The following is a 19,061-nucleotide window of genomic DNA, read 5'->3' as shown; positions in this document are numbered from 1 at the left end:
TTAAATTCCTCAAACATAAAAACAATTAAGACACAAGTTACCAAAACCTGTGAGATACAGCGAAAGCAGTTATAAGAGGGAAATTTATCACATCGGATGCCTACATTCAAAAAACAGAAAGAGATCACATCAAAAAACTCAAGAACTATCTTATGGAACTGGAAAAAGAAGAACAATCTAACCCCAAACCCAGCAGAAAAAATAATCAAAATTAAATCAGAGATTAATGAACTTGAAAACAAAAGAACAATCCAGAAAATTAACAAAACAAGAAGTTGGTTTTTCAAAAAAATAAAATCAATAAACCTTTAGCCAGGTTAACTAGACACAGAAATCTCTAATAACCTCAATCAGAAACAATAAAAGAGAAAGAAAAGATTCCCCAGAGATACAAGAGATCATCTCTGAGCACTACAAGAAACTCTATGCCCAGAAATTTGACAATGTGGAGGAAATTGATCAATACCTGGAATCACACCCTCTCCCTAGGCTTAATCAAGAAGAAATAGATCTCTTGAAAAGACCGATTTCAAGAACTGATATCAAAGAAACAATAAAACATCTTCCAACAAGAAAAAGCCCTGGTCCAGATAGCTTCACACCAGAATTCTATCAAACCTTCAAATAGGAGCTTATACCATAGTGTAGAAATTATTCCAAAAAACTGAGAAGGAAGGAATCTTCCCCAGCATATTCTACAAAGCAAACATCATCCTGATATCAAAACGAGGAAAAGACCCAACTAAAAAGGAAAACTTCAGACCAATTTCACTAATGACTATAAATGCAAAAATTCTCAATAAAATTCTCCTAGCCAAGGCATTACAGCTACACATTGAAAAAAATTGTTCATCATGATCAAGTAGATTTCATCCCAGGGATGCAAGGCCGGTTTAACATATGTAAGTCCATAAACATAATTCACCTTATCAACAGAAGCAAAAACAAAGACCATGTGATTCTCTCAATAGATGCAGAAAAAGCAGTCAATAAAATTTGGCATCCTTTTCTAATTAGAACACTTAAGAATACATACATAGGTGGCACATTTCTCAATCTGATCGACACCATCTATGACAAAGCCACAGCTAATATTATGCTGAATGGAGTAAAACTGAAAGCTTTTCCACTTAGAACTGGAAACAGACAAGGTTGTCCTCTACCTCCACTACTATTCAACATGGTGCTGATACAATCAGCGCCAATACAATCAGGCAAGAGAGGGAATGAAGGGCATCCAAATGGGTACAGATGAGGTCAAACTCTTGATATGATCTTATACATAGAGAACCCCAAAGACTCAACCATGAGATTCCTGAAAGTGATCAAGAAATACAGCAATGTCTCAGGATATAAAATCAATGTCCACAAATCAATAGCCTTTGTATATGCCAGTAACAGCCAAGATAAGAAGCTAATCAAGGACACAATTTCCTTCACAGGAGCTTGAAGAAAAATGAAATACCTAGGAACAAAAGAGGTAAAGGACCTCTACAAAGAAAATTATGAAACTCTAAGAAAAGAAATACCAAAAGATATTAACAAATGGAAAAAACATATCATTCTCATGGTTGGGAAAACCAACATTGTCAGAATGTCTATACTTCCCAAAGCAATCTACAGATTTAATGCAATCCCCATTAAAATACCATCATCATACTTTCAAGATTTAGAAAAAATAATTCTCCGTTTTATACGGAACCAGAAAAAAAACCCTTATAGCCAAGGTGATTCTTAGTAATAAAAACAAAGCCAGGAGTATCTCCCTACCAGACTTCAGGATATACCATAAAGTCACAGTGATCAAAACAGCATTGTATTGGCACAAAAATAGAGACACTAACATTTGGAACCGAATAGAAAACCATGAGATGAAGAAAACATCTTACAGCCACCTACCTGATTTTCAATAAACCAAACAAGAACATACATTGGGGAAAAGAATCCCTATACAATAAATGGTATTGGGAGAACTGGATAATCACATGTAAAAGACTGAAAATGGACCCACACCTCTCACCACTTGCAAAAATTGATTCAAGATGGATAAAAGATTTAAATCTAAAGCATAAAACAACAAAAATCCTCAACAAAAGTGTGGGGAAAACACTTGAAGATCTCAGCCTAGGAAAAGATTTTATGAAGAAAACTTTTGTGGTAATCGCAACAACAAAAAGATAAACAAGTGGGACTTAATTAAACTGAAAAGCTTCTGTGCAGCTAAGGAAACAGCAACCCAAGCAAACAGACAACCTTCAGAATGAGAGAAGATATTTTCATATTATGAACCAGGCAAAAGCTTGATAACTAGGATCTATAGAAAATTCAAATTAATCAACAAAAAAAGACCCAACAACCCCATATGTCCCTGGCCAAAAGAGATGAACAGAACCTTCTGTTCCACCAATCCAGAAATGGATTAACCAGCTGTGGTATATGTGTAATGGCTAATAAACATATGTAAAAATGCTCATTGTCCCTAATCATAAGAGAAATGTTAATCAAAATTACCCTGAGATAACACCTAACCCCAGTGAGAATGGCCCATATCACAAAGTCTCAAAGCTGCAGCTGCTGGCATGGATGTGGAGAGAGGGGAACACTTTTTTTTTTTCCTCTCACTTTGTCACCCTTGGTATAGTGCTGTGGAGTCATAGCTCACAGCAACTTCAAACTCCTGGGCTTAAGCGATTCTCTTGCTTCAGCCTCCCAAGTAGCTGGAACAACAAGCTCCTGCCACAACACCTAGCTATTTTAAGACACAAGGTCTTGCACTGGTCTCAAACCTGTGAGCTCAGATAATCCACCCACCTTGGCCTCCCAAGTGCTGGGATTATAGGTGTGAGCCACCATGCCTGGCAAGGGAACACTTTTATACTGCTGGTGGGACTGTAAACTAACACAGCCTTTTTGGAAGGAAGTATGAAGAATCCTCAAAGAACTCAAATTAGACCTCTCATTTGATCCTGCAATCCCATTACTAAGCATCTATCCAGAAGAAAAAAAAATCCTTTTATCATGAGAACATTTGCACTAGACTGTTTATCACAGCTCAATTTACAATCACCAAAATATGGAAACAACCTAAATGCCCACCAATCCAGAAATGGATTAACAAACTGTGGTATATGTATACCATGGAACACTATTCAGCCACTAAAAAAGATGGAGACTTTACATCTTTTGTATTAACCTGAATGGAAGTGGATCACATTCTTCGTAGTAAAGCATCACAAGAGTGGAGAAGCGAGAATCCAATGTACTCTATTCTAATATGAAGGCAGTAGGTGAGCTAACACAAGGATAGGATAGGGGAATGAAGGATGGCCAGAGGCAAGGAGTGAGGGATATGGGGGGTTCATGGTGTATGGTACACCTGTTGGTGTTGGGACACAAGTATAAGAGGACTTTATCTAACAAATGCAATCAGTGTAACCTAATTCTTTGTACCCTCATTGAATCACCAACAATAAAAAATAAATAATAAATAAATAATTGTGTTCTGTGGGCAGTAGAAACCTGAATGCCTTCCAGCTCTGTGTGAGTCTAGGAATCATTAATATCACAGCTCCTATGTCATTCTTTGGCCAACTTTGTGGAGTTTCATTTAGGAAAGCACGTCTTACTATTCAGCAAATACTAAAGGAGAACTCTACTGTTGCTTTCTGGAGTTCTTTTTCTGCATAGCCTTCTCTCTCTCTCACACTCTAGAACTTTATCCCATAATTTCTAGTCATTCCTACTTCCTTAAACTTCAATTCCTATCTCCATAATTCAGAAAGGCTGCTGAGGTCAGTCTGAGATGTTCCACTCTGCTATACATTCTGAAATGTGCCTTCAGCCAGAAAGCCAGGGCTATCTTAGGGCTTACATTAGTTTTCCTTCTATGAGAGACCACAGTCTTGTACAGCCTGTTATCCCATGTCTAGACATTAGGATTATTTTCCCCAAAGATTTTGCCCAGTTTGTTAGTTATTTACAGCATAAATATAAGTTAAACCCTCTTACTTCATCATGGCCAGAAGCTAAAGTTCTATACTTCCTCTTTTTTAAATTTAATTATTTTTTTCTTTATTAAATCATAAATGTGTACATTAATGCATTTATGGGGTACAATGTGCTGATTTGATATACAATGTGGAATGCTTGTATTGAACTGATTAACATATCCATCACCTCTTTTACTTATTTGTTGTGGTAAGACATTTATACTCCATTCTTAATAGTTTTGAAATGTACCATTGCATTACGCACATTAGGTGAGGTGCCACCAAATACCTCCCTCCTCCTGGTTTCCTTCCTCTCTTCTTCCCTCCTTCTTTCTGGACTATAGTTATGTTTTACCCTTCATATCAATGTGTAGGTGATTATATATTGGTTTCATAGTAGTATTGAGTACATTGGATACTTTTCCTTCCATTCTTGATTAACTTCTTTACTAAGAAGAACTTGATCCAGGTCCATCCAGGAAAACATAAAAGATGTACAGTATACTTTCAATTTTTAGCATTATCTAAAAAATCTACATCATTATCAGATGTCATTATTAATTATCTTAGTACTGTTCGAAGAGTCTTGAATTAAAAACCCTCCCATTATTTTAACTCTATACTTATGCTGCTTGATTTGAGAATAAATGAACATATAAGAAAAAATGGTTTGTATTTTTGTAAGAATTATCAGGTATAGAGTACCTTGCTTTATAAAGTTTTCATCTCCCTTACAGATATCCTTGTCAAAAATTCCAAGGTTCTATTAAGATTAGGGTATAAATGTCTGACCACAACAAATAAGTAGGTGAGGTGATGGTTATGTTAATCAGTTTGATGTAAGCATTCCACATAGTACATCAGTTCAGCACATTGTACTCCACAAATGCATTAATGTTTAGTTAGGATTTAATTTAAAAAGTTAATAAAAGAAAAGAATTCCAAGGTTTATAACATCTCAAAACGTAGGGTAAACATGTCAAAGCTTTTAAGTTTCTTTATTTTGAAGGATATATAGACTGTCTAGAAGATTATTCGGAATTTTGTGATAACAGATTATCTTCATGTGGAACATGCACGTATTCTGGATTAGTGTGCCCTACGTGACTGTGTCACCGAATCAGTGCTATTCTGCTGTCAACACATTCCCAGCAACCAAGCACATGATACCCCTGCAGCCAGCTACTTAGCACTGGCTAATGGAAATTGTTAAAGAAAAAGGTCTGCTCAAACCCAGTGCAGTATCAGCAGGCTATCATCCTCATGTGCCCAAAATACCATATAATGTGTTGGGGATGAACTCAAGATCAACATTGGACCTTGAGAAAATTGTTTAAAAAAATAATTTTAATAGGAATCCAGACATTATGTTAACATTAACATTACTGTAATATGCAGTTAAAAAATACAAATGTATTTTTGTACATGTTGTTTAGGATATTGTATCCTCATTTAAAAGTGACTTATGTTTGTAATTTCTCCTTTAGAATAATATATTTTTTTCCAACTTTAATGTCAGGTGCACCCAGATCAAGTAGAATGACTTTGCTGCATTACTTCTTTTTCTATTGTCTGTAAGATTTAGCATGATCTGTTTTTTGAAATTATCTTTTACTTTTACTTACAAATATTAGTTGTCTATTTTCTGATACTTAAAAAAAAATAAGAAATTAACTGATGACTCCATACTCCATACTGAATCTCAGAGTCAAAGCATTCTATAATAGACATACTTTTATTTGACAATGTGAATGTTACTTTCTTTGCATTATTATTATTATTGCTTAATATTTCAATGTAGCAATTGTCTGATTCCATTTCTGAATGTATTTATGTTCATTCATTCTTTATAAGGTTTTTTTTTTTTATTGCTGGGGATTCATTGAGGGTACAATAAGCCAGGTTACACTGATTGCAATTGTTAGGTAAGGTCCCTCTTGCAATCATGTCTTGCCCCCATAAAGTGTGACACACACCAAGGCTCCACCCCCCTCCCTCCGTCCCTCTTTCTGCTCCCCCCCCATAACCTTAATTGTCATTAATTGTCCTCATATCAAAATTGAGTACACAGGATTCATGCTTCTCCATTCTTGTGATGCTTTACTAAGAATAATGTCTTCCACTTCCATCCAGGTTAATACGAAGGATGTAAAGTCTCCATTTTTTTTAATAGCTGAGTAGTATTCCATGGTGTACATATACCACAGCTTGTTAATCCATTCCTGGGTTGGTGGGCATTTAGGCTGTTTCCACATTTTGGCGATTGTAAATTGAGCTGCAATAAACAGTCTAGTACAAGTGTCCTTATGATAAAAGGATTTTTTTCCTTCTGGGTAGATGCCCAGTAATGGGATTGCAGGATCGAATGGGAGGTCTAGCTTGAGTGCTTTGAGGTTTCTCCATACTTCCTTCCAGAAAGGTTGTACTAGTTTGCAGTCCCACCAGCAGTGTAAAAGTGTTCCCTTCTCTCCACATCCACGCCAGCATCTGCAGTTTTGAGATTTTGTGATGTGGGCCATTCTCACTGGGGTTAGATGATATCTCAGGGTTGTTTTGATTTGTATTTCTCTAATATATAGAGATGATGAACATTTTTTCATGTGTTTGTTAGCCATTCGTCTGTCGTCTTTAGAGAAAGTTCTATTCATGTCTCTTGCCCATTGATATATGGGATTGTTGGCTTTTTTCATGTGGATTAACTTGAGTTCTCTATAGATCCTAGTTATTAAGCTTTTGTCTGATTGAAAATATGCAAATATCCTTTCCCATTGTGTAGGTTGTCTCTTTGCTTTGGTTATTGTCTCCTTAGCTGTACAGAAACTTTTCAGTTTAATGAAGTCCCATTTGTTTATTTTTGTTGTTGTTGCGATTGCCATAGCAGTCTTCTTCATGAAGTCTTTCCCCAGGCCAATATCTTCCACTGTTTTTCCTATGCTTTCTTTGAGGATTTTTATTGTTTCATGCCTTAAATTTAACTCCTTTATCCATCTTGAATCAATAAATGGTGTTGGGAGAACTGGATGTCTACATGTAAAAGACTGAAACTGGACCCACACCTTTCCCCATTCTTTATAAGGTTTTTGTTTCTAATCTTTATCTTAAACATTGTTATCGTTATTATATTTTAAATCTTTTTAATTTTGTGAAGGCAAAAAAAATGGAAACCAATTAACACATATATATGTAAAAATTTAAATTAAAAAAAATACAAATGTATATTTCATAACAATGTGAATATACTTAATGGTACTGAATTATACAATTAAATGGTTAAGATAATTTTTAAAAACCCCAAAACCGAGAAAAGGCATACAGATTTGCAGCAAGCTATGACTACTTTAACCAAGTCATTATACTTTATTAAGCAATATAAATAATAATTAAAATAACTACATTTAGATATAGGTATAAATTCAAAGAAATCATAAAATATGTTTTTGATATAAAAATAAGAGTATATATTTTCATTAAAAATAAAACGAACTTTTAACATTTAATTCTAAGTTAAAAAAATTTAACACAGTGCATTCTCATGAAAGGAGAGAGCACTACTGCCAAGTTTTCCAGAGAAGCAAAAATATTGGTACCCAATGGGAAAGATACATAATTTATAGATAATAAATGTTAAATCCGGGGTTTTTTGCCTTCTATAAAAAAAGAAAAGAGGAAAGAGGGAGATTTTTGTTTCATGGTGTCTTTGTTTGGTTTTTTGATTGTTTGGGAAACTGAATTTCCTCTATATCAAATAATAAAGGTTTTTGCTTTTTGAAATCTTTGATTATCACTTTAGTCAATGTGATAATTCAGAGACTACTATTTTATTGACCTTTGATATTTGACAGACTTCTCTCAAAATCAAATTTCAAGTTCTAAAATTAGGTATTTTAGACCTTGAACTAATTCTTGAATTTTGGTATGTAAAGATCATATGGAAACATTGTCAAATAAAAATGTTGTTTAACTTTCTTTGAGTTCCATTTGTATCAATGTATTATTACAGTTTGTTCCAAAATTGTATCAGATTCCTAAAACTCTGATGTATTGGTATATGTTATAAGTAATAATTATGAAATAACCATACGATGAATGTGAAATTGTTGTATAATGTAAAAATAACCAAATTTCCTGTTAAAAAAAATAATAAAAAATAAATGCTCATAGTCCCCAAACAAAGAAAGCACAGGCATTAGTTTAATAGCTGTTAACCCTTCTGTGAACTTGAGTAAGAATCTATATTTAGTAAAATACTGATGTACTTACACATAAAAAGAATACCTGCAGGATATATGAGGGATAGAAAGATGAGAGAATTAAAGACAGAAAGGGAAATTACCTTTAACTCTAAAGGAAATAACCACAGTTCATGTTTGTAATTTGAAATAAAAAAATGTGATTTGTTTGCTTACATTTTCATATTCTATAAAGTAATGAATAATGGTGGGAAATTATATTTTTAGCTTTTATTATTTTCCTCACTAAAACATTAATATTAATTTCTTATAAAAATATAGGAAAGTATAATAAATCAAAATAATTCCCAGATAATTGATATGTGATTGATATGATATAAACTTACATATAAACTTTTCCTGCATATACAGATGTATTTCAAAATTTATTACTACATTTTATGTAGTTCTATATCATGTATTTTCATTTACATTATAAGCATTTTCTGTCATCATTAATTATCCTTAACAATTATTGTAAATCAATTATCAAGTGTGATTTAAAGGGCAGGACTAACTGGTAAGGCCAGAGGTCAGAATATGTGGATTATACGCATATAAGGTAAATTTATTTTTACCAGTGGAAATTAATAAGAAGTGACATTTCTAAACCTCTATGTAAATGACCAGCTCTACAAATCTAAAGTCTAAAGGAACTTAAAGGGTACATATATATAAAGGAAATAATATTTAATTACAGATAATCTTTCTATGATACAAAAGTAATCATAAGCATTTTTGTCAATTGATATAGAAAACCTAGTTGTAAAAGGCTTATGGATATGGACAGGTGACAATTTACTGATCCACACAATAAACAAAATATGTATTTTAGGAAAAGCAATTGTTACAAAGTTCTACAAAATTTTTATTGTTGATAAATGCTAAAAAATTATACTAACACTTCCTTCTAAACCACAAATACCCTTTTCTATGTATACAATCATATTTTAAATTCCTTAAATGTAAGAATCATGTCTTATTAATCTTTCTGCCTTCAATTTCACTTAGACCCAATACTTACTGGAAATATAAAACATTTGTTAAAATTGTTGGGAATATCAGAGTTGTAAGAAATAAAGGTGAACATTCAAGAAAAAGAAAATCAACAGAAGGTAGCCAATCATCATAAAAATTAGAGGTGAAAGAGAAAAACATCACTTAAACTACGCATATTAATAATTTTTATTATATATTGATGAATTATACTTTATTACGCAAAAGGAAGAAAAGAAATTACTTTATGCAAGAATAGTCATGCTTTACATCTACACAGATGACTTAGCTAAGAATGTGAGAAAGAGAGAATAGAAGATTGAGATGTAATGTAGTTTTCAAGAATTTATCTCTCTTACATTTACCTAGATAGAGCTAAAGAACATTCTGCTCAATAAAGTATATCAAGAATGGAAAATATCCAATGTGCTCAATACTAATTTGAAACTAGTAAATGAACAACCACAGGCCCACAGGAGAGAAAAACACAAGTAATTCAAGAAGAGGAGGGGAGAGGGCTTGGTAAGATATCACCGAATGGGTACAATGTGGGGACATATGGTACATCTCCTGGGTGAAGGACTCAACTATAACTCAGACTTTATCTTACAAATGCAAACAATGTAAACTAATCAACAATACCCTTATATTTAATTCAGGGGGAAAAAGCAAGGAGCAAACCAGTGGCGGGGGTTGGGGGGGGTGGTGGAGCACGTCAGGGACATGCAAAATCAAACTGTCCCTGACCACCCTCCACACAAGTATGTGACTGATTTACAAAAGAACATACATGCTATGGCGAGACGATTTCCCATAGATCTTTTGTGTTTCTGTATGTCTTTCAAGTAGAGGCAGTGATGGCCTTTGATCCTTCCTGTGGTTTGAAGGATATTTGCACAGCAAACAGCCTCAGAAGACTGAGGTATCACCCTCCTTCTGTACAAAGGAGTTTTTTAACTTTGCTTACAGCCTTGCACAGGAGACATAGTGCCTCCCTCTAGAGAAAAGGGCAGGAATGATTTTTTTCTATTATAAAAATTTAGCCTCCCTAAACTCAGGGGACCTCTCCTGTAATCTAATTATCTATATACAGTTGACAACCTTGCCCAATTTCTGCTGCCTTGTGCCCAGTGGGAATTGGGCTCTAGTTACTAACACTAGAAAATGCTAATACTCTGACTACTGCTAATGCTGTGGATAATAAAATCCTTTGTCTCTGGTCCCAGGAGGCTCATATGTTCAGCTGGCATCCAGAAATTGTGGTAGTCTAATTTTCCAGGTTAATGGTAGAATAAAATCACAGTCCCTTTATAGTTATTAACACATACCTGTTATTGTTTTTGTTTTTATCGGGCTGCTGGCATACTCAGAGGCCTGATACGACTGCTGCTTTGCCAAGGGTGCACTTCCAACCGAAACCTCATCCTCTTTCCTTCTACCAATTGGCATAACAAGTGGAACAGCTATCACAGACTGCTAGAAGGGCCAAAATGAAAAACTGAATTAGTCACATTTTAAGTACTGAAGGTTAAACATGGCATCACTGAGGATAGTTCTTCACAAGTTGGGGTTGAGACTCTATTATTTTATATCGATCCGCCTCTTCCTTCTTCTGTCTCTCTCCTTCTCCCCCCATCTCTCTCTCACACACACATGGATGCTTACCAACTTAAATTTTAAATTAAAATTGTGTGAAAACCAAGAGATCCCAGAAGCATAAGTTTTAGTAAGAAATATAAAGATAATATGGAAAGGGCATATCAAAACTAAAATTCATTTTGAAAATTATAATTCCAAAAAAATGGAAAGTTATCCTCATAAATTTATCTATATAAAATGATATTTTTGCAAACATATTGCTATAAACTGATTATGTTATGGATAGCCCAAATTTTTTAAGAATGTTGAAAATCTCTGTGTTTTGCCAAAGTGATATCCACAGCATATATAAAAAGCATAGAAAGCTGGAAAATATTATGATGCTATATTAAATGTAGAGGTGCTGAGCTAGACAATAAAACAGCTGTTTCATCTTTACTCATTGAAATACAGTCTGATGTTACTGTTGATGCTCAATACAATTTTGTCACATTTCTGGCAAAAAAAAAAAATTATTTTTAAGTTCACTATAGGATCAAAGATCAGTGTTGAACTGGGTGGAAAACAATCATCAAATGTTGGTTTTCAGCCACAATTTGAGAAGGAAATTGCAGCTTAGGTAACAACAGATGAGAACCGTAATATAGCTGTATCAGATGGTGAATCTGGTAGGGGTTGGTCAGGCTGCAATGTAGTCCAATAGTATCTTCAACACCACAATAATCATAGTTTTGCAGCTCTAACTTTAAGCTTCACCCAACTTATATTACTTAATGTTATTTATATTATGAGTAAGTACTGCAATGAAAACACATGTATATTATATAACTATATAATATGAACAATCAAGTTCTGAAACCCATGGAAAAGCATATTATTTTATAAGTAACTAATCAGGCTTAATAAAAGGATAAGAAATATGAAAATAAGAAAATAAAAAGATCAAATACTTTGCGAGAAACATCACAAGATAGAGTGCATGCTTTCATACTGAGTATTTAATCAAACTGATAAAATGTATACAAATTGTAATAGAAAAGACTTTTCAAGAACTAGATGACAAATTCTCAGCATATTGTAAATTGTGACTTATTTAAAATTCCTCTTCTATAAAATAGGGGAACAAAGAGGTTTGCTGGAAAATCTTTTTTATACCCTAATATTTAGTGACTCCATAATCCCTTGAATTTCTATTTTAATACCTGAAATACAATCAAGTACTTAAAAAATTACAACCAAGTTCAGGATTAAAATTAATATATAGTTGGCCCTTGAACAACACACACTTGAACTACATAAGTAGTTCACAACTTACACCACTTACACAAAGATTTTCTCTTGTCCCAAGACAGTAAGGTGAACCCCTCTTCCTTTCTCTCCTTCACAGCCTACTCCATATGAAGACAATAAAGATGAAGATCTTTATGAAGATCCATTGTCACTTAATAGTAATATAATTTCGTTTCCATATAATTTCCTTTTCAAAAATTTTCACATAAATATGAGTGTACAATTAGGTTACAATGTTTGCATTTGTAGGTAAGGTCCCTGTTGTAGTTGTGTCCCTCACCCAGGAAGTATGCCATACACCCTCACATTGTGCCCATTAGGTGGAAGCACACCAATCCCCCTTTCTCCTCCCCATTCCTCTTTCTCTCATCCCCCCTACTTGAATTGTGTTTTTCTCTTGTGGGGGCACGTATTAGTTCATCTATTGGCTTCATATTAGTGTTGAATACATTCAAAACTTGCTTTTCCATTCTTGTCATACTTTACTAAAGAGAATGATCACTAACTATATCCCAGTTAATATGAAAGATGTAAAGTCTCTATCTTTTCTATGGCCAAATAGTATTCCATGGTATACACATACCACAGTTTATTGATCCATTCATAGTTTGTTTCCACATCTTGGCAATTGTAAATTGAGCTGCAATAAACAATCTAGTACAAAGGTCCTTATGATAAAATGATATTTTTTTCTTCTGGGTAGATACCTAGTAATGGGATTGAAGGATAAAATGGGAGGTCTAGTTTGAGTTCTTTGAGGTTTCTGTGTACTTCTTTCCATAGAGGCTGTATTAGTTTGCAATCCCACCAACAGTATAAAGGTGTTCCTTTCTCTTCATTCTTTATAATTTTCTTAATAACATTTTCTTTCCTGTATCTTACTTTATTTTAAGAATACAGTATACTACAGATATAACATGTAATATATGTGTCAATCCACTGTTCAAGTTATCAGTAAAGCTTCTGGTCAACAATTGGCTATTAGTAAGATTGGGGAGAATTAAAAGTTATAAGTGTTTTTGGGTTTTTTTGACTCTGTGGGGAATAGATTCCCTTAACCTCCATTTTTTAGGGTCAACTATATAATAAATAAAGAAAAATCTATGTCCTCCACAGTGTAAATATTAAATCCAAGCATAATAGCTGAAACATGAGATTAATAAAAAGCCATGGTACCGGCAATACTCAACAACAAATAAAATTTCTCTTTGGGTGGCTAAACTTAGGGTGGATTTTCAGGCAAAAAAAAAAAAAAAAAAAAAAATGTCAAAATGCCAATCAAAAACACTTCTTAATACAAGTGAAAGACTCCTGTTTACCTTGTACATAGTCATATTCAAAATATCTAAATACACAAAATGGCGCCCAACAGACCCTCAATAATATTTATTGAATGACTGCTAATATATGGGTGTTGTAAATTATGCTAGCAGTTGGAGAAGAAATAGAGTCAGCAATTTCCTCCACTGTTCTGTAAATATAGCTACCCAGGTCAAACATATCAAAATAAGCAGTGTTTATTTTAAATAACCTTCTATTGCTCTGCTTACCTTCTTTTTCCTTTTTGCCCTGCAGATTACTCCAAATATCCATTCCAGATCTGGGCTATTCATTTTTTTTTTATCTTTATTTTAAAATTTCAGAATATTATGGGGTACAAATGATTTCATATTGCATATAGCCTTTGGAAATTTCTTTTTGCATTAAATATGATTTTGATTAATCTATACTAAGATCTACTATATAATTTTTAATAAGTGTTAATCACCTGAATACCAGATGTTTTATTCACTTTTTATAGACTGTCACTTAGATTCTTTAATTTTACAATATTGTAATGAATATACAATAACTGGCTGGTATGGGATTCCTGAGGCTTATGTTAATATCACATAAGAGCATAACTAAATCAAGAAGTAGAATTTTGAGGTTATCAGGGCTGCTCATTTTCAATTTTATTAGATATTGCCAAATTTATTAATTTTCACTCATAACACTAGTAATACATTCTCTACATTTTAACCAATACTGCATATTGGCGATTTTTTTCACCAAACATATTTTGAAAGTGAAGGTGAGAAATCATGAGTTGAAAATAATTGAAACAGGGTGATGGCAATATATGGCTGAACTATATAATTCTCTTAATTTTCCATGAATAAAACCTTAAAGACTAAAATAGTAGGTTTAAGGACATTTTTAAAAGAATATTTTTGAGTATTGCTGAACTGTGGTAAAATAATGTTATAAATCGCTACAGAAAATATAAATAGTATACCAATTCAGGAATCAATTTTGCAATATAACAAAAACTTAAAATATGATTCAAAAATGCCAAATACAAGCCTACAGCAAATCATTACACTTCTAAAAATATATTCTAAGTTAATAAAGATAACTACAAGGGTTTAGCTAGGAAGATATTTACTCCAACATTATTTGTAACTCTGAGTGGTGGAATTACAGATATTTGCTTACTTTTTAAATAAAGGTATTATTTTGGAACTTAGAAAAACATATATAAGTCATATGTTGCACAACAATGCTTTAATCAACAATGGACCGATGGTGGGTCAATAATCAGAGTATAATCTTATTTTACTGTACTTTTTCTGTTTGGATGTGTTCAGATACACAAATATTTACCATTGTGTTATAACTGCCTAAAGTATTCAGTCAGTGACATAGTGCACAGGTTTATAACCTTGGGACAACAGACTTTACCACGTAGCATAAATTTGTAGTGGGATATACCAACTAGGTTTGTATAAGTATATTCGATGACGTTTGCACGAGGACAAAATCACCTGACACATTGTTTTTCTTTTACTGTCGGGGATTCATTGAGGGTACAAAGAACCAGGTTACATTGACTGCGTTTGTTAGGTAAAGTCCCTCTTATAATTGTGTTCTGCCCCTAAAAGGTATGTCACGCACAATGCCCTCCCCACCCTCCTCCTTCCTTCCCTATCCCTGCTCTTCCCTTCCTCCACCCCACTCCCTCCTTTCCTCTCTCTGTTCTTCCCTTCACCCACCCACCTCCCTCCATCCCTTTCTCTGCTCTTCCCTTCTCCCACTCACTTCCTCCTTCCCCCTCTCTGCTCTCCTGTTCCCCCATGTCCCACCATGTACTATGTCATCAACTGTCTTCATATGAGAATTGAGTACATAGGATTCTTGCTTTTCCATTCTTATAATACTTTACTAAGGATAATGCGTTTCACTTACACAGGTTAATACAAAGCATATAAAGTCTTCATCTTTTTTAATGGCTGAATAGTCCATGATATACATATACCACAGCTCGTTAATCCATTCCTGGGTTGGTGGGCATTTAGGCTGTTTCCACATTCTGGCGATTGTAAATTGAGCTGTGATAAACAATCTAGTGCAAGTGCCCTTATGGTAAAAGGATTTTTTTCCTTCTGGATAGATGCCCAGTAATGGGATTGCAGGATCAAACAGAAGGTCTAGCATGAGTTCTCTGAGAATTCTCCATACTTCTTTGCAAAAAGGTTGTATTAGTTTGCAGTCCCACCAGCAGTGTAAAAGTGTTCCCTTCTCTCCACATCCATGCTAGCATCTGCAGTTTTGAGATTTTGTGATGTGGGCCATTGTCGCTGGGGTTAGATGGTATCTCAGGGTGGTTCTGATTTGCATTTCTCTAATAATTAGGGAGAATGAGCATTTTTTTCATATGTTTGTTAGCCATTCATCTGTCTTCTTTAGAGAAGGTTCTATTCATGTCTCTTGCCCATTGATATATGGGATTATTAGCTTTTTTCATGTTGATTAATTTGAATTCTCTATACATCCTAATTAGCAAGCTTCCGTCTGATTCAAAATATGCAAAAATCCTTTCCCATTGTGTATACCGTCTATTTGCTTTGGTTGTTGTCTCCTTAACTGTACAGAAGCTTTTCAGTTTAACTAAGTCCCATTTGTTTATTTTTGTTTGTTTTTGTTGTTGTTGCAATTACCACAGAAGTCTTCTTCATAAAGTCTTTCCCCAGGCTGATATCTTCCAGTGGTTTTCCTACGCTTTGAGGATTTTTATCATTTTATGCCTTAAATTTATGTCTTTTATCAATCTTGAATCAATTTTTGTGAGTGGAGAAAGGTGCGGGTCCAGTTTCAGTCTTTTATATGTGGACCAGTTCTCCCAGCACCATTTATTGAATAGGGAGTATTTCCCCCAGTGTATGTTCTTGTATTTGTTCAATTTTAAAAGTTATAATATAATGAAAATAAAGTAAAAAATCAAAATCTTTGAGTGTACTTGGAATCGATTAAATGAATGCCTAATTTATTTGAGCTGCTAAGATATTGTTACTCAATCTTCAAGGATATCTAAGATATTATTGGAAATAACTGTATTATTAAAAATAATCAATCAAGAATTTACAATGACTGGTTCCTGACATTAGTCTTACTTCTCCATCACACATTCTTTATGTTCTGCTAGAGTAAATGTTCTAAAATCCAAAACTGTTTATATACAATAGTTCCTCTTTACTCTTCATGAAAAGGTCTCAGATACCTTGTGGTAGAAATAAAATTTTTTCGGAATTGGTTTCCAATTTCTGTCAGTCTCTATAAGACATGTGACCCCACTGTAGTACTACTAAAGCCTCTTACTTGCCATATTTTTGCATCTACTTTGCCTTTGCAAAACAGGTCAGTCTAGAATAGAGGTTCTCAACTTTCCTAATGCTGCCCCTTTAATACAGTTCCTCATGTTGTGGTGACCCACAACCATAAAATTATTTTCGTTGCTACTTCATAACTGTAATTTTGCTACTGTTATGAATCATAATATAAATATCTGTTATGCAGGATGGTCTTAGCCCACCCCTATGAAAGGGTCATTCGATCCCCAAAGGGGTCGTGACCCAAAGGTTGAGAAGTGCTGGTCTAGAACAACATTCTCTGCCTGGGTTGCTCCTGTTTGTGGTAACTATTCCTTTTTTTTGTTGTCACATAAGCCTGGACATGTATCTACATAGCAATTCCTAAAAACCACATTACTATATAACTTACTATTCTCAAATACAGTAAACGCTCTTAGAAGGATACACTTACCCATGATTTTTATTTCTGTGGCCCTGATCATACTGCCTTATATTCTGTAACTACTTACTAAAAGGAAAAATGGAACAGAAGCAAAGATGGTAAAAGTGTCAAATAAAATTAGGACAAAGTGCAGAAAAATCTTTAAAAGATGTTCCTTCAATTGTACTTTTTAATTTTTTTATTCTTATGTAATTACAAAATTGTATATTTCCCCTACCAGCTAGCTTTAAATTATTTCCGAAAAAAGATATAAAGCTATTCCAGATATAATACTATAAAATTACAATTAAGTCATTGGGAAAAAAAATTCAATATAGCACAAATATGTCCTCAAAAATTCTTAGTTTTGCCACTTATTAGCTGTGTAAATATAGGTAAGTAAATCTCGATAACCATCAGTTTGTTTATTTTTAAAATGAGAATAATAAAACAAACCATTGGAATTACATCCAAATACCTTGACATATAGAATTACATTTATATATTCTAGAAATCATAATTACCCACTTCGTAATTTACACTCTTTTAAACAAACATATATCCCAACCTTTTACACCAATTATCCCAACCCCAGGAATAGGTATTCAATGCATGCTTATTGAATAAACGTAAAGACGAAGAAGAAAGTAAAGATAAAAACAAAAGCTAGTATTTACTGACCAATTCTTGTGCATCAGTCACTGTGAGAATAGACTTCTAGGCACTAAGAGGGAACATAGCCATTAAAATCAGACTTCCTAAAGTAGTCTTGAATCTATCTTCTTCACCAGCCATTGTACAGAAAGCCCTGTTACTAGTAAAAGAAACTCTAAGTTGAGATGCAATTTCTTGTACAGAAACAGGAGTAGAATTGTTTAATAGGGGTATGGAATGCAGAACAGAGGAATTCTGGTACATTCATTAAAAGAGAATCAATGAAAATACATATATAACCCTACTTAATAAATGATATAAAGACTTACTTGGTAAGAGAAAAATTTATAAAAATCTCTTACCTGTTGCATATGTCTGCTTGTTCGTTTCTGAGGCTGATAGATGAGCCATACATATAAGACTGGGTCAATATTAACTGCTAGTCCTTGTACACTGCAAAGAAACACAGCACCTAAAAAGCAAGATTTTAAAATTGATATAATTCCTTATAAAAATAATAAGCTCATATCACTTTATACCAAGTCAGATAGCTATAATAAAAAAAAAAAGTGTTGAAAAGGATGTAGAGGAATTCAATGTAAAATGGTGCAGCCACTTTGGAAAACAGTATGACATTTCCTCAAAAAGTAAAACATATAGTTACAATGTGACCAAGTAATTTCATTCCTAGACAAAAAGCAAGAGCATACAAAGCATATGCTCATCAAAAGAAATTGTACTCAAAATTTCAAACCAGGATAATCATAGCAAATAGTGAAAATAATATAAATGTTCATGAATTAATGAATGAATAAACAAAATGTGGCATATCCAAACAACAGAGAATTATCCATCCATGAAAAAGAATAAAATGCAGATACATGCTACAACATGGATGAACCCTGAAACATTATAATGTTCACTAATAAGTAAAATGAGCCAGTCACAAAAAACACATTGTATGATTCCACTTATGTGAAATGAACAGAAAAAGCAAAAAACACAGAGACAAAAAGTATATTAGTGATTGCTAGGGCCTAGATAGGAGGGGTGAATATAAAAAACTGCTAATAGATAAGTGGTTTCTTTTAAGAGTGATGAAATGTTCTGGAATTAGAAAATGGAGATGGATGCACAACCTTGTGAAAAATCCACTAAATTTCACAATATTAAAGAATTTTATGAAAATTGAATTACAGCTCATTAAAAGTATATTTAACTTAAAAAATAAGCTTAACTTTTTAGGCAAACA

General features: G+C 33.5%; 1 protein-coding gene across 9 annotated transcripts in view; it reads right to left on the bottom strand.

The window, feature by feature from the left end:
• The window catches only part of VPS13B (vacuolar protein sorting 13 homolog B), a 980,186-nt gene that overhangs the window by 551,462 nt on the left and 409,663 nt on the right, over positions 1–19,061 (bottom strand). For 7 of the 9 annotated variants that reach the window (XM_053558614.1, XM_053558617.1, XM_053558615.1 and 4 more), the window contains 2 exons: positions 18,172–18,281; positions 10,543–10,690 (listed from right to left, as the gene is read on the bottom strand). In XM_053558614.1, the coding sequence (XP_053414589.1) occupies positions 10,543–10,690; positions 18,172–18,281 (258 nt within the window). The remainder of the gene's footprint in view (positions 1–10,542; positions 10,691–18,171; positions 18,282–19,061) is intronic. The other 2 variants (XM_053558625.1, XM_053558618.1) reach the window with 1 other exon arrangement.

The sequence above is a fragment of the Nycticebus coucang genome, chromosome 13, assembly GCF_027406575.1.
Source record: "Nycticebus coucang isolate mNycCou1 chromosome 13, mNycCou1.pri, whole genome shotgun sequence".
NCBI classification, from domain to species: domain Eukaryota; kingdom Metazoa; phylum Chordata; class Mammalia; order Primates; family Lorisidae; genus Nycticebus; species Nycticebus coucang.
The sequence above is the reverse complement of the archived record's forward strand: the minus strand, read 5'-3'. Positions and strand labels throughout refer to the sequence as shown.